General features: G+C 54.3%; 1 protein-coding gene across 2 annotated transcripts in view; it reads right to left on the bottom strand.

The window, feature by feature from the left end:
- Positions 1–2,058: 2,058 nt before the first annotated feature.
- Glt1d1 (glycosyltransferase 1 domain containing 1) overlaps positions 2,059–16,185 on the bottom strand; it is a 50,692-nt gene continuing 36,565 nt past the window's right edge. For both annotated transcript variants that reach the window (XM_048343141.1, XM_048343140.1), the window contains 4 exons: positions 14,145–14,188; positions 12,821–12,941; positions 9,677–9,775; positions 2,059–3,199 (listed from right to left, as the gene is read on the bottom strand). In XM_048343141.1, the coding sequence (XP_048199098.1) occupies positions 3,038–3,199; positions 9,677–9,775; positions 12,821–12,941; positions 14,145–14,188 (426 nt within the window). In that variant the 3' untranslated portion in view covers positions 2,059–3,037. The remainder of the gene's footprint in view (positions 3,200–9,676; positions 9,776–12,820; positions 12,942–14,144; positions 14,189–16,185) is intronic.

Genomic DNA, 16,185 nt, shown 5'->3' with positions numbered 1-16,185 from the left:
AGGGGGACAGCAGAGCCCCTGTATCCTCTCTTTGTACAACCATGGCTACGTGGGATGGATGATGACACTGTGGCACTGCCCAAGGAAAACAAGTCCAGATGCAGCCAGCACAGGCTTTGTTGGAAAGTATTCCTCTGGCGGGAGATGGCCCAAGTCTCCAGACTTTCTTTCCTCTGTTCTTGTGGGGACCCAGGGCCAAGAGAGATGGGTTTTCTCTTCTAGGAAGGCATTGGTGCCGGGCACTGGTTAGATGAGCTGTGGGCCCCTGGAGAGGCACCTGCTGGTGGCTGGGGCTCAGGCAGGAGAGCAGCATAAACATGGCTCAGGCTCAGTTAACAAGCGCTGGGCTCCCGGCACCGGCAAATCCTCACAGGGAAAGGATGAGAACCTGGAGGGGCGAGCTGGGTCTTGTCACTGATGAACAAGGGCAGGGAGGGGAGAAGAGGGGAGGAAAGTCTCTTGCAGGAGGGGCATCTGCCAGGGGAGCCACTGTGTGGAAGGATGGAGCATTCCTAATGTAAACCAAAAATCTGAGTGGCCCTGGAAAGGAAGAGAGACGACTTTGTTTCTGTCTTCTTCTCACCTGGGATTCAGACGTGATGGAGGAGCCACTGTGACCACTGCATGCTGTGAGAGCTAGCAGTCACCTGCCGGCACTGAGGAGGGAGAGGGGAAGGGGAGCGGGGAGGGCTCCCAGCCCTGAGGAAGGTCGGTCCTGCATGCTCTGCATGAGAGGGGAATCATTGCACCCGTGTGTCCTTCTCTCAGCCACTCTTTGGTTTGGATCGTTCTGTCTATGGGAATCCCATGAGATCCAGACTGACCTCCCGCAACATAAAAGTATGAAGCTGATTCTTTTGATGGCCGTTTCCAAAAACACATAACATTCTAACTGTGCATGCATGCATGCATGCACTGAAAAAGAAGACTGCCAATGTCACGAGAGGTCAGGCTTGCCGAGGAGGAGACTGAGGTGGGAGAACTACTTGTTCAGAGCCTGCCTCCCTCATGGGTGAAGGAAGCCCACACTGAGTGCGGCGGACGAGGCCAACCAAAACCCAAGCAGTGCGATTCATTCTTGCTGCAAGCCTGGTAATTGTACTGTCCATTGGTTTACCACTCATGGCTTTAACTCTGCCTACACAAATACAGGTAGGAGACTGAAGCTCCTTCCCCAGGGTTTAGGCTCCTCTTTCGGCATGAACTCACTCACATGCTGCCTTTTCTTACAATGCCCGGGTAGGCTTGCTCAGCCAGTCCTCACACCGGCAGCATGCCGGGCCTTCAGGGAGCAGCTTTGCAAGCTGGGCATCACCAGCTTTTCTTACAGTGATGGAGAGCAGACCAACATGCTCTGGGATAAACACACAGTCGAGTTTTAAACCCTCTAAACAACACTCCCGGGCTAGGACTCTCCTCATGGAAGAGGCTGACGGTAGGATGGGGCCCCAGCTGAAGGCTGCTCCTGGAGCTCATGTACAGCTGATGGACACATGTTGGGGTCAGCTGCACCTTTAAGGGGCCACAGCTGACCTCGGCCTGTCCCTCCCCTTCCTGTCTTTAACAGGAAGAGAAGCCCCTGTCCCTGGGGCTAGCATGGGTGCTATGGTGGAGGGATACCCCAGGGGCCCATCCATAGGGGGCTGGACCTCTGCCAACAAAGGAAGTCTCCTGACATCATTTGAGGGACAGCTCCTTGGGACCAATCAGGGGCCCCTCTTTTGTGCCCGCCTTTGGGGTATATCTGGGAGGCTCCTCATTTGAATAAACAGAAGCCCTAGAGGTTTTTCTCCAGGGGCCCACGCATCCGTGTTGTTCTTGGCGGTTTTGGGGCACCCTGCGACCACACGCCACCAAGGCTACCTGTGGCCATCGCTCCCGCGTGAGCGATAATGGACCACCCAGGAAGGGGTGGGCAAGCCCCTTCCCCCCCAAGCGAGGGGAAGTCGAGAGAGAGAGCCCACAGACACACTTTATTAGCTGAAAACCTTCCCTTTCCGAACACGTATTGGGCACGTGTGCACTTTCAGTGAGATGCTTTCGCAATGTGGAGGAGATCCAAATGCTCAGATGTGTCCTGGAGGTTGGAGGGAGGATGCTGCTGGCCCTGCCCCTCCCACCCCTGGCCAGAGCCCGCACAAACCCTTCCAGAACAGCTAGCTCCCTGTGCGGCTCTCAGTGGGGTTTCTCCTCTTCTCCTCCGAGTCACAGCAGATATTCACCTCCAGCTTACTGGGAAAGCGATGGCGTCAGGACTCAGTGGAGCTTTGCCCAGGTCAAAGCCACTACCACGGCAGGGGTGAGGACCTTCAGGGGGGAGGGGACATGCCAGTGCAGGGCGGCCACCCCCTCCCAGCCACCATTACAATGGCCACTGTGTCTTTGGCAATGTCTCACAGTTAAGTCCTGGACTCTGCCACGGCTGGAGACTCGTGACCCTTTCAACACAGGTTCCCGCTCTCCGAGGCCCAGCCTCCACTGGGAGGCGGGGACAGCAAGTTCTCAGGCTGTGGGAAATGTGGTATGAGAGGCAGACAGGGCCTCCGGGCAGCCTGGCCTCTTCTACAAAGCACACCTTCCTTGCAGGGGTGCTAGCAGGGTGAACTTGCTGGCTGTGATTCCCACAGCTTATGTGATTCATCCCCAGAGCTTAGAGAGCAGGCAGCTGTGGCCTGGGCTCTAGGCCCTCAGTGCCTTGGGCTGGAATGAAGGTCAGAGGCCCAAGATCCTGTCAGAAATGCTGCTGGCACCCTCGGTTCACTCTTCTGATCACTTTTCTGCTTTTCAAACTGGCAGTGAGTGGTGGGTGGGGGGTCACTCAAGGGTTTGTGAAGCAAGATGTCCAGGAGAAAGTCCCAAAGAAGCTCATCTAATTCTCTCCCAAGGCCCTGGAAGCCATCGCCCCACCCCCACCCTCTGGGCCAAGATGAGGACTGGGTTATGGACACACCGCAGCACAGGAAGGGTGTTGGGGGGGGGCGGTGCTGGGGCGCTAAGCCCAGCCCCCACCTCTCCATGCCCGCAGCACTCAGCTCCCTCAGTCCTCCGCGCTGCCCTCCAGTGTCCTGACGAGGCCCTGGTAGGTGTTCCTCTCCACTTGCCACGAGTGGTGCCTTCTCATGTACTCCTTCCCATTGGCCACAATCTCCCTCTCCAACTCAGGGTCGCGAAGCAGTCTCTTTGCCAACTGAACAAACTCCTGGAAAAGAGGATGCGAAGGGAAAAATAATGGACATAGCCATTGGCCACGGGATGGCAGGCCAGTCTCATCCGTGGCCCTCCTGTGCTCCCAGACAGGAGGGCGGCATTCATTGTTCTTTATGCATTTGGTTCATCTACAAGCAAAGCCTGGGCCTAAGCCCTGAATTCAAGCCCCAGGATCCACTTATGGGAGAGACAAAGGCAAGCCTTCCCTTTTGTCTCTTGTCCCCACCTGTAAGCTGAGGGAATGGCAGCACCTGCTTCCCAGGGCCCTAGGTGACACAAGTGAGGTGACACACCTAGCGATGACCACTCCCATTACTCTTCCATTATTCCCCACGAGCCCCCGGGAGCCCCGGTACTCTGCTGTTTAAAAGGAATGTCCACAAACTCTCAAAATTATTGTTAATTAAACACTGGATGCCTTTTATGGCCAACAATATGAATGGCAATATTTATGAATTATGTTTTTATGTATTGTGTGTACTCGTTAGAGTAAATCGGTGTTCTTTTCATAATAAAAATGTAACATATTTATTCCCATCTTGTGGCAGAACAGCACTCATATTAAAATTATCAGAGAGACTTGTAGCTCTGGAATATCGTTTTATGATATTGCTCATATCTTTGATTTACCCAACGTGAGAGATTTTGGGCTGAAACCCAAAGCCCTGCTTATACAAATTCTGTGGGACGTAAGGCCATTTTACAGCAAAGTCCTGAATGATAGAGTTTCTAGGAACTGGATGTGATAAAATGCTCTGCTTTTCTAGCAGGGAGGAAGTCTGGGGGAAAAAATAAAACACAAGATCTAGGAAGATCTGAGTTAGGAGCAGGGCATACCACGTGAACGGTGGCATCAATGCTGGGCAAGGGGTAGGAAGAGAGGGGGAATGCATGCATAGATTCTCTTGACAGGAGGTTCCTTCCCTGGGTTCTGAGATGTTGTACACCATCACAGAAAGCCCTCCCACTCTGCAGGGCCATTTCCCCACCCTCTTTAGAGGCAGAGGGTCCATCTCTCCTCCTCTCAGAAATGGTTGGTCAAGTAGCCCATGGGATCAGATGTCCAAAGTACAGTGTGAATCAGGGACGGTGGCCTGCAATCCCAGATACTTGGGAGGTGGAGATGAGGACAACTGTGGTCCCAGGCCAGCCAGCCAAATGGCTCATGAGACCCCGTCTCAATAGACAGTTCGTGTGTGGAAGGTCCTTGCCTTTAAATCCTAGCTACACACAAGGCCAGACTCAGGCAAAAATGCAAGACTCCATCTGAAAAAAATAACCTAAAGTGAACAGGGCTCAAGTGGCAGAGGACCTGCCGCGTGAGTATGAGATCTCCAGTTCAAACGCCAATAGAAGAAGATGAAGCAAAAGAAGAGCAAGCGCAGTTTGACTTCCAAGCGAAGCTGTAGGTCCCATCTTGCTCTCATGCACTTTTGGACAGTTCAGGAAGGTGCTTGGGCCGCCTTCCTTGAGGATGAGCGGCACTGAGGCCTACATACCCGCGACAGGCGTGGGCAGAGACCCTTGGCCACAATCTCTGACAAGGTCACACAACCATCTCGGGCCATTCAGCCCAAGGGGGATGGTCACTGGGCACGTGGCCACTATGCCTGTGGCTGGCCACCTAGCCCGTGGGTGACCACTGGCTAGACAGTAAAAGAGCCACCCACAGAGCCCAGCTCAACCGCTCACACCCAAAGGTTTGCCTGGTGAGCTCAGGTGGGGCCGTGTGCTGGGGACCCTTTAGCCCCTGACAGGGACGGGCAGGCTGTGGTCTCTCCCTGCCCTGAAGCTACAGGCCCAACTCCACGCCCCTCCCCAGTGCCTCATTCTCACAACTGCAGCTGGCAGGCTAAAGCCCCAGTGCTTCGGTGGGAGGCTGGGCCTCCCTCCGTGGGGCTGCTGGTGGGAGGCCCCCTTGTGTATCCTCAGAGGCCTCTACCTGCTCCGTCCCAGCCCTGGTACTCCCTTGGCACAGCGAGGCCCGGGCTCACCGGCAGGCGCTTCCTGTCCATTGCTGTGGTGTGGAGTGAGCCCCACCTGGTGGCTGGTCCTATCCCAGCCGCACGCCAAGCTGTGGCTCTGCGGCCTCCGCTCACGGCCATTCTCTGCTGTGACCAGCCAGGCTGACCTGTCAGTGGGGCAGGCCCACGGCAGGGCCCAGGGGAAACAGACTAGACACTCCTCAGGACAGAGGGGCAGGCCCGGGACACTCTCACCAGAAACCAGGACAATCCCAAAGCTTAAGTGTGGACACTACTTGCAAAAAATGAGAAAAAAGTCAAGGGAGGAAGGAAAACAAAGAAATAATCAGACAGGAGAGACAGGAGGGGAGAAGAGAAAGGGAGAGAACGGGAGAGGGAGGGTGGGAGGGGTAGGCGGACAGGTAGACACAGGAGGTGGGAGGCTGACAATAAGAGGTGGGGGGAGAGACAGGCCAGCGGGCAGCAAGGAGGGCAGGGGAGATGGAAGGATGAATCAATGTCACATGTCTCAGTGTGGCTGAGAATTGATTCTGGACTCTGTCTCCCTGGGTTCTAGTCCTGGCCTGGAGTCTCCTGCAGGAATAAGCCAGGACTGCGACTCAGCCTCTTGGGACCTCGGTGACAGCACTGGCTCGAGGCAAGTGTGTGCCAACACACACACCAGCAGCACCACATCCAAGTCCTCCCTTCCTGGCCCCTCCGTGCAGGCCTTGTGGAGAGCTGCCCTCTTCCCTGGCCGCCTCTGACCTCTGGACACCTATCCCCTGGGCGGGGTGCCGTTCCTCACTGCTAGGTACATTTAACTCACCTATGCCATTGCTGTTAAAGAAACTATCCCTGATTTTTGTTTTAAATGTAAAGCCTGAAGATTCTAAAGGACAGGGACTGGAATATAATGTCCCTGGTAAATGTCACTTATCACCATTAATAGTCCAAATTTTACTCTTTCCCCTCCCTGTGGTTGTCTGTAAAACAAATAGAACTGTCCAGAAAAATAAGCTTGGGCTCTTCTTTAAGAGTCTGACCCTGAGAGAGAAAATGCATTTGTAGTTTTTATTAAATGCCACATGGATCTTAATTTGCTAGCGATAAAATACAGCTATAAAACAACTAGGAAAATCACTCTGCTCTTCCTTCGTTCTTCAAAGGAGAAAGAACGGGGTTGTTGAAGTAATGAAAAATCAATGCTGGGTCGGTTTGCAAAGCTTTGCTTAAATTGAAGTTTTCCAGGGTTAGGTGTATAAAAATAGAGTGCTCTGTCCCTCCCACAGCTGAATGTGTCCAGTCATCAATTTTTTAAATCAAAATTGTTTTTTGTATTTGATTTAGTCAGCTTCCTTCATAAGCACCTCAAGCAAGCTTTGGCCCTTCTTTCCAGACTCCTCTTAGCTTTGCAAATAGCTGGCTCTGGGGGTGGGGGATGTCTGAGGTGGGGGCTGACTATGGGTGTGGGGGCTGGCTCTGGGGGTGAGGGATGGCTCTCTGGGGTGAGGGCTGGGTCTGGGATGGGGGATGTCTCTCTGGGGTGGGGGCTGGCTCTGAGGGTGGGGGATGTCTCTCTTGAGTGGGGGCTGGCCCTGGGGGTGGGGGTATCTCTCTGGGATGGGGGCTGGTTCTGGGGATGGGGGTATCTCTCTGGGGTGGGGGCTGGCTCTGGGGGTGGGGGTGTCTCTCTGGGATGGGGGCTGGTTCTGGGGATGGGGAATGTCTGAGGTGGAGGCTGGCTCTGGGGGTGGGAGATGTCTCTCTGGGGTGGGGGCTGGCTCTGGGGTGAGGGCTGGCTCTGGGGTAGGGGATGTCTCTCTGGGGTGGGGGCTGGCTCTGGGGGTGGGGGATGTCTCTTGGGGTGGGGGCTGGCTCTGGGGGTGGGGGCTCTTGCTCCCTGCACTTTCATCAACCTGCCCATGATAACAAGCACTGACTCCAATGCCTGGCTGCACAATGCAGAGCCCAAACTCCTGAAGGAAAGATGGGCATTGGGGGGGTGGGCAAATAAAGCAGGAGTGCCCCTCTGACCTCTGGGAGAGTCACAGTGAAATGAGCCAGGACCGAGGGGCCGGCAGGGTCAGCCTGCTGCCATATGTGGTGGTCAGGCAGGGATTTCTCTTATCTGCACCCTTCTCTGTGTCAAGCAGTTGCGCCCCTTCCCCCCAAGTGAACGTCTAGCTGTGTCACCAAACTGCAACCAGGGTTCCCACTTCCAGTACTTTCTAAAACAGTGAGGTTTGAGCCAGGGCTCTGGGCAGGGGGACACAGGAAGGTTCCCTCAACAAGAGCCTGGGGGTGGGGGGGGCTTCAGTGGTCTCTGAGGTCTGCAGTGAAGCGAGCTGGGGCCCACCCTTGAGGATACCCACTTCCTCGTCTGTTCTGCGAAGTACCATGGCCAGCCACCAACTAACTTCACTGCCTACTGCTTGCCAGTCCACCACGGAGCGAAATCTCAGCCCATTGCCCTTCCTAGCTGCTCTGGATTGGGCGGTCCTGACTGGCTGCCCCTTCTCCCACCCTGAGGCTGCATGGCTGTTAGCCACTCCAACCCCCTTCTAGGTCCGGGACCAGAAGAGGTAGCTAACCAGCCCCACCTCCTGTCTCGAAGCACATGTGTCAAAATGGCGCCGGCCAGAGCCCAAGGGAGTGGTCCTGTGGGATGTGATGTTAGCCCGTGGAGGAGGTCCTAGGATGCCACCCTTTGATGGACAAGCTCATCAGCCTATCACTAGTACCCAGTTAGCCACTCCAAGTCCCTCCCCTTCCCGCCGTCATTACTGCTATAAATGTAATTGCCCTTCCCTTTATTAAATGGAAGTTCCCCTGACGGCTCCCCGAAGTCGCCTGTGTGTCCTGAGTCCTGCTTTAAACGTAAGGGGGGCTCAGGGTGGGCAGTTTCGCGTCTCTACCTCATCTAGGCTTTGCCCCCCTGGGATACACTCTCTGCCCCTCCTGCCGGCGGGAGAAGCGCCGGGAGCCAAGTGTCCCTGACAATGGGGTTACCGGCAGAATTCAGTTCCTTGTGGCCTTGGGATAGGGGCTCCTCTCGGCAAGCAGAGGCTGCCTCGGGCTCTCCGCTGCGTGGTCCCTCCACAGCCCCCGCCACTCCCGCCTCTCTGAAATCTCCTGACTTTGGCCTGGACATCTATCTTTGAAAGTCAAGTTTCTGTATATTCTCAATGAAGGAATACAAGCTAAGGCAGACAACATCACTAACTAGATTAGCATGCTGTCCTTTGTGATATATACATTCTTGTGCATATTTAACTTTCAAGGCTGGGGATCTTTCTGCAGAAAGAAAACGCTGTTTCTAAAACCTATCTGAATATGCATTTGACATTGATTCTGTCAGCCCTGAAGCCAGCCATGGGCTGATGCTGTCTGAGGTTCTTGGTTGGGATCAGTACAATGTAGTTCCAGACTTGCTTAAACACACACACACACACACACACACACACACACACACACACACACACACACACACACACACATCTTTGTTTTAAAGCTAAAGCTCCCACCCTGGACTGGTAGTGTCTGGTTGAAACTATGAGGAAAACAAAAGCCAAACTCGGTGCGACATCCGCGTCTAGCGCATGGCTCCAGGGTGCAAAGAAACAGCACCTTCCCCACCTCCCCCACGTGAAGCAGGAAGGGAAAGGCCTATGCTTTCTGAACCGATTTTTTAAACATCCTTTGTAAAACTAACACGGAGGGGCCGCATGGGAAGCCAGCCTGTGAGGCGCTGCAGTCTGGCAGCTCTGGGGAGCAGGCAGCAGCTGGAGAGACCCCAGGCGGCAGGCGGGGAAGCTGTGAGCACTTCCAGGTGGCCCAGGGTCCTGTCCAGTGTGCCACTCACGCGGGCACTGGCCCAGCCACCACACCTTCCTCTCACTGGGAAGCAGAGCCCAGGGGTGAATGACACTGCTGAGGGATGGAAGAACACGGCTCTGCCAGCATGGTGGACAGTATTCTCTGCTCTGAAGTTTGGCCGGGGCTGGCTGGGTAACAAGAACACACCTGTGTTTGGAGCACCAACAAGGAATCACCAAGGACGCTTAGTGTCCTGAGCTGGGCCGTTTGTTGTTGTTTTGCCTTGGTGGGAGGGGAAGGAAAGGCATGGCGTGGCAGAGGCCTGGCTAGAGAAATGATGAGCCCCAGGGTCCCACGTGGCTTTCCTGACGGTCGTGCCTGAGTGCCACGGGCACCTGCCCGTGCCTGGGAACGCACCAGCCCCTCTGCCCTGAGAGCTGACCTGTGGCTTGTTTGTGTATGCAGGAATCACTCTGAGACTGGGATGAGCCAGCTATGCAAAGAGGGCCAGGGCAAGCCGTGCTGGGTGGAACATCTGCCGAAGGACACTTCAGACACGGGAAGCCGGGGCCTTGAGAGGGGAGCCCCCCCACCCCCCCCGCCAGGACCCTAGGCCTACAGGCCATCCAGGAATGCACACAGGATGCTGCGGGGCCCGGGAGAGGCAGACCAGCACTGGTGCTCACCTGGGGGTCGGAGAACAGCAGCCCTGTGACCTCATGCTCCACCACGGCCGCATTCCCAGGGATGTTCCGGGCCAACACAGGGACCTCCAAATCCATTGCCTAAGGAGATGGGAGGGCAAATGGGTGGACCGTCACTTTAAGGGCCCAGTGGTAAGAGGGACTGTTTGCAGAAGAACGATACATACTCCCTGGACCCCCGCCCTGCAGCTCACAAAACAGCCTGCCAAGATGGCCCGACCACCACAAGCCCGCACTGTGAAGCTACATGGGAACTGTAACTGCCCACGGCTTGCGGACGCTCCAGGAAACAAGACGGTCATTGCCTGTCTGACACAATCAGTGCCGAGTCACAGTGCCGGTTCTCCAGCAGCCCTCTGATGGTGGAGAGTTCTCCTTTCAATGACTGTGGTGGTTAGCTGTGGCCGGGCTGACCCTGGGGCGCAGGAGCCAGGGCCTGCACGAGACGATCCACCCTGGACTGTGGAGTCAGAGACCACGGGTGGGAGAAGACGCTTCCTGCACTCTGAGGGCCGGGCACCTAGAGGAGCCCAAGCCCACAGCCACCTGGGGAAACCTGCGTGCTGTGTCTTTCCGAGAGGAGACGTCCTGAGAACAGAGCGACTTCCAGAATGTGTAGGCAGTGTGCAGAGCCTGAAGAGCGAGCACCAAGGCCGCCACCAGTGTTAGGAAATGAGCGTTCATTTGCACAGCACACTGGCGTCCTGGGCTAGGGCTAAGAGCCTGGAGCAGGCAAGCTGGATGTCAGAGCGCAGGCCGACATGTGGCTGCGGCCTTGCCTCCATGCTCTTCACAATTGCCCCTTCCCCAGACATGTGGATGGAAGCTTCCCATGGACACTCCGTAAACCCCGTGGCTGGTGGTACGTCATTCTAAGCAAAGCGGGCCCTGGTTACAGAGATATCCTTATCTTGCACAGCAGAGTTGTAGAAGCTCAGCTTCTGAGGCCACACCCATCGAGCTGCCCACTCCATGACCGTGGCCTTCACCGTGTGCATGGTGTGGTCAGCGTTCAAGCAGGCGTGTGTGTGTGTGTGTGTGTGTATCTGTGAGTGCCAGAACTGGGGCCTGAGCTCAGCACCCTAAGCTCTCAGTTGGCTTTTTTCACTCAAAGCTGTTATTCTACTACTTGGGCTACAACTCCACCTCCAGCTTTTTGGTGGTTGGAGATGAATGTCTCACTTGACTTTCCTGCCTGGGCTGGCTTGGAACCACAATCGTCAGATTTCAGCCTCCTGACTAGCTTGGATGGCAGGCATGGGCCACTAGCGCCCAGCTATTTCCCTGCATCGCGATGGCTCGATGGGCAGTGAGGTGGGCAATCATGGCTTGCTGTGGGGCACAGTCATGGTCTGAGCACAGTACTCATTTAGTGCAGAGTGCTCCAGACCTCTAGTCACTGAGCCCAGAGATGTTCTCAGTGTGTGTGAAGGGTGGGGGAGGGGGAGGCTAAGCTTTAGAGTTTAGGGGCTTCCTAAGCTTTAGAGTACAGCCTTCCTTTCTTCTGGGTGGCAAAGACTGACTCCGTTCAGTACTCTGCATGTTTTCTGAGAAAAGAACACTAACTAGGTAGATGAGGATGAGAAGGTAATCCCTATTTGGGGGGGCAGTACTAGGGTTTGAACTCAAGGCCTTGTGTTTGTTCCACTGCTTCAGCCATACCTGTAGCCTTTTTTCCTTTATTTATTTTTAATGATGCCTGAGTTGGCATGACTGTGATATTCCAGTTTATACTGCCTACACAGCTGGAATGATAGACATGCACCACCACCCTCGGTGAAATGTCTGAGGTCTCTTGAACTTTTTTTTTTTGCATGGGTTGGCCTTAAACTACAATCCTCTTGAGGTCTACCTCCCAAATAACAGGGATTGTAGGTGTGAGCCACCATGCCTGTCTGACTGAGAAGATAAGCCCGGATGTCCTTCAGTGAGCTCACTTGTGCATCGGCAGATCCACAGAGGGAAGGTGCACCCCGTGGCCACCCGAGCAGATGGGCTGGGATGTGGGGCCTTGCCAGTAAGAAGGGTGTCTTACCAAACAGGATTTTTACATGCTACCACAGGAAAACAGCCCGTCTGGGAAGACCGAAAGCCGCTTACTTCACAAGTGTCCACATTGGTCATCCAAACTGACTCTAATGAAACCGACTCTCGCCACTCCCTGGAAATCAGTTCCATTCAGAGCCCTTTGCTTGAAGGTTATTTTGGACTTTTCAAAAGGAACAAGATGTCAACATTTTAAGACAGTTGGAATGGTTAGCAGCTGCTTTTCCTTTGACATAAACAAGGTTTGACAGCAATTCATCCGCAGCAAAACACTGTGTGTGCTAGTCAGAAAATCCTTCACTAAGTCCCCTCATTAGGAAAAGGGATGTCCAGTAGGTGTTCAATGCAGGCACCGATCAAGGGGGAAAACCCAGTGGTCCTGTTGGACCAGCCGAGAGCTGAGTGGGAGGAACACGGCAGGGGTGGGGGGGAGGGGAGAGGCACAGCATGATGGGTGGCACCTGCCAAAGGGAGCACACCGCAGCCCTGCCATACCCCTGCAAGCCCCAAGCCCAAGTCCACCTCATGTCTAGCTTCTGGCACCTCTTTTGTGATTTTGTTTTTGGATTTTTGTTTTGTTTTGTTAAATGAAAACATCAGTCATAAAGCACTGGTCATCACTCAGGTATGAGAAGAGGACATTTTTCTTCTTTTCTACATTTTTTGGACCACGAGGGCTTGAAAAGTGTTCCTCTGCCAGTAAGCCCAGTGCATTCAGATGGTAGCCAAGGGTATCCTGCCTGCTACAGGTACAGTAAGATCTGGTCAAGAGAACACGGCAGTGAGAAGCACACACTGAGAACAGGCACGCATGAGACCTGAGCCTTGCACACTGAGAACAGGCACGTGTGAGACCTGAGCCTTGCACACCAAGAACAGGTACGCGTGAGACCTTAGCCTTGCACACTGAGAGCAGGCACATGTGAGACCTGAGCCTCCAGAAGTACGTTATCCTCCGGCCTTGAGAAGAGCCGGACCTCCAGGATGGAGACCTGGTGTGGGCCAGTTAGCCACTGAGTGCCAAGCGGGGCCTAGGCTCACTCACGTTCTAGTCCCACCCAGCTCGAGTGCCGCACTCACCTCCAGGATGGCGGCTGACATGCCTTCAGAGACGGAGCTGTTCACTAGCGCAAAGCAGTTCTTCATGGCTGCGTGCAGGTCCCCCTGTGACATCTCACTGACCAGCCGCACCCCGGAGGCCCTGAAACAACAGGGAGAGAGGATATGGGGGACAGGTGAGGAGACAGCTTCTGAGGATCACTGGAGCAGAGCCAGCACGGCTGGCTCACTCTTCAGTGGGGGAAACATCGGGAATCCGTGACAGTCCCCACGCCAGGTCTGTGTGAATGCGCACATGGCACTAGCTGCAGCATGAGAGCCAGGTGCACTTTAGGGGACCCCCAACCCCACCACCCAGAGCTGACAGAGCTGTTGTCCAGCTCCACTGGACCACACCTTGCAGCATGCAGGAGCTGTCTCTGCTTCCTTTCTCTCCCAGCCTGCACCGCCACCATCTTGTTTGACGCGCACCCTCTGACCTAGCAGGCTGAGCTTTGCAACATGGGCACCTGCACTGTGAGTGTGAAAGACCTGACTCACACCCTCTGATGAGTGTGGCATACAGGGCACTGTGAGCATGGCAGAACTGACTCACAGGCAGGGGGAACCCCTGGGCCCATCCCTTCTGCCCGGGGTGACATTCAGGGGGCTGGGAGGCACCTCTTCCAAGGATGGGCTCAGTGGAGAATGGACCCTTCTTGCCCAGTCCTGTCTTGTCTTCTACCCTATGACAGGCAGAAGGCCTGCCGCAAAAGGATGGGAGACACAGGCTACAGGTGCCACAACAGGGACAGAAGCCACCTGGGGCCCTGAAGTCTCAGTGAAGCTCCACCTTAGTCCTCCATCAAACTACTTTCACATTTGCTCTGGAGACTAGATCTTGTTATGTGATCCTAAAACATCCCATTCCCCAGCCTGAAGGCTGGGGTTATAGCAGGTGCCACCCTACCCAGCTCGGATTTTCTTAAATGAGCAATTAAGCATCCACTCATTCAACCCAGAGATATTGAATCTCAGTTTTTCTCTGACTGCAGTGATTCTCAGCCTCAGCAGCAGCCATGAAACAAAGCAGTTCCCTGTCCTTCCAAACCCTGGAGATGGAAGAGACCTAAAATCCTTTCCATTTTTGCCAGCGTAACCCATGGAAACGTATCGCCCTGCTGTGGTTTTCCCCTGCGTTCCCCTATGGTCCGTGGGGTGGGGCATCCACGCTGTGCACCTGACCCCTCCAGGCCTGTGCCATGGGGCAGAGCAGGACAGCTGGACTTCCGGGAGGCCTGCCAAGGACTGACGGAAAGCCTGGAGCACCGTGAACAGGAGCCACCTGGGTTCCTTCTTGCCTCACCTCTTCACACGGGCTTTTACTTCTCGTGTAAACTCTGGATCCACCTAGAAAGAGAGAGAGAAAGACCTAAGAGTGGAAGTGAGTCCCCGTCTCCAGAGAACTACACACAATGGCCACAGAGCCAGACTCCACAGCTCAGGGGAGGGACGCGGGAGTCCACAAGCAAGTGTTTCAGGGTGCATGTGCCATACCCAAATCACACCATTGGCTGGGGTGGCTGGGTCTTTCCTGTGGGGCCGGGGTGTCAGCCACACTTACACAGAGGCCACCGTGCCGCTGAGCATGGCTGCGTGGGCTACGTCACACGGGGAACACAAGGTTGTGGGGGGGCTTGGAACCCTAGCGAGGTCTTTGGAGGGAAGAAGTCATAGCAGTGAGTGAGCTGTGCACAGTTTTCCAGCCACTCCAGGCCAAGCCCTTTACATACATGAACTTGTTCCTTGAAACGCCTCGGTCCCCTTTGACTCACGAGGACACAGAGGCTCAGAGAGTTTGTTTCCCACACAACTAGAAAGGCGCTGGCCCAGTGAACCCAGGTAGTCTGACACAAGAGACCTGAATTCATGAGACCAGCTCCCCTGATTACCTGGTTTCATCAAATAGCTCATAGAAGAAGGTGCTGTGGAATGCCTACTTGCTTTCTGTCTGTACCTATCTATGTCCCTGTCTCTCCAGGCATGACGCCCTGTCTCCAGATCTACTCATCCTCCTAGGTGCAGACAATGCCGCTTCACAGATGTACTCTCCCTGACTGTCCTGCCCAGAGGAACCAACTCCTTCCCTAAGAGCCTGCAGCTGGGGGCGGCTGCCCCTGACTTCCATCTCCTCTGCACCCAGTCCCCCTGCCCAGACCCTGCAAAGTGCTCAGTGCACAATTCTGTGCCTGGGAATCCATGCTGAAAAGACAGCCTTTCCATTTCCCACTTCTGGTCATTCCTGTTCCAAGTACCCAGAACCTCTGAGTGAATCCCATTATCACTGGGCACCCCACAATGAGAAGTAAACAGTCTAATGCAAACATTGCTTGCTCTACATATTAATTTTCACATTAATTATTTACTTCTAATAATTTTAGCTTAACAACTTCCTCCCTTTGATTGATTAGCATGCTTCTGCACTCATAAATTAACTCTTCAGGGAAAGATAATCAAGTCAAGGAATCAAATCAAAATTCCTAAGGCCTCTGAAATATACCCAGCACCTGAACTGAAGTTTCGCTGAAGTTCTAACTGCCTCTGGGGACAGAACTACATACTGCACTATGTTCTCTGGGTTTACTTTCCACATCGGTTCATTTTCAAATCTCTTAGTGAAGCCAAGTGTAACAAAATGCATGATAAAGAGAAGAGGAAGGGAAGATACTTTTATTTAATGAAAGCAGGCACTATGAAATTTTTAAAGGCAAAAGCATTGCAAATGGCAGAGGCGGTCTTAGTTTCCTACTTCTGAACATGTTTATTTTCCAGCAGAAATGTATTGTCTCGGCTCTCAGGCTTAGGGGAAATAATCTTTGATGTAAAAAAGTATCAGAGAGAGTTATTAAGCCACCAGACCCACACCGAACATCCCCTGTGCTCCTTATCAAAGTGCCCCCAAATACACCACACAAGGCACCCTGGAGCAGGAGCTGTGCATTTTGCTAAAATGGGAAACTGGAGATCAAAGAGACGCTAATGAAAAACCAAAGCCAGACACCAAGTGTCTGCGGCCGAAGCAGGAGCTCAGTGTGTCAAAGCAGCAAAGGAACGTTGCTTGAGCAGTCCCTTCTCTCCTCTACCATCCCCAGAGGTTCCTGTGAGCCAGGCTCTAGAGCTTCCACTCCTCCGGCTTCACAGACCACCCAAGGCAGGTGCTGCGTCTTATCCCAACTTTACAGATGGAGACACTGAGGCACCACCGGCTGAGCCATGAGCACCTGGGCACCGAACCCAGCGTGTGTGACAGGCACACACCCCACCACGTGGCCGAACACGGCTCCTCTCACAACACCATGGGGGCCCAGCTTTCTGGAAAGCTTCAACCCGCTAAGCTTGCTACAAAA

The sequence above is a fragment of the Perognathus longimembris genome, chromosome 3, assembly GCF_023159225.1.
Source record: "Perognathus longimembris pacificus isolate PPM17 chromosome 3, ASM2315922v1, whole genome shotgun sequence".
NCBI lineage: Eukaryota > Metazoa > Chordata > Mammalia > Rodentia > Heteromyidae > Perognathus > Perognathus longimembris.
Note: the sequence above shows the minus strand (reverse complement) of the source record. Positions and strands in the feature narration are given on the sequence as shown.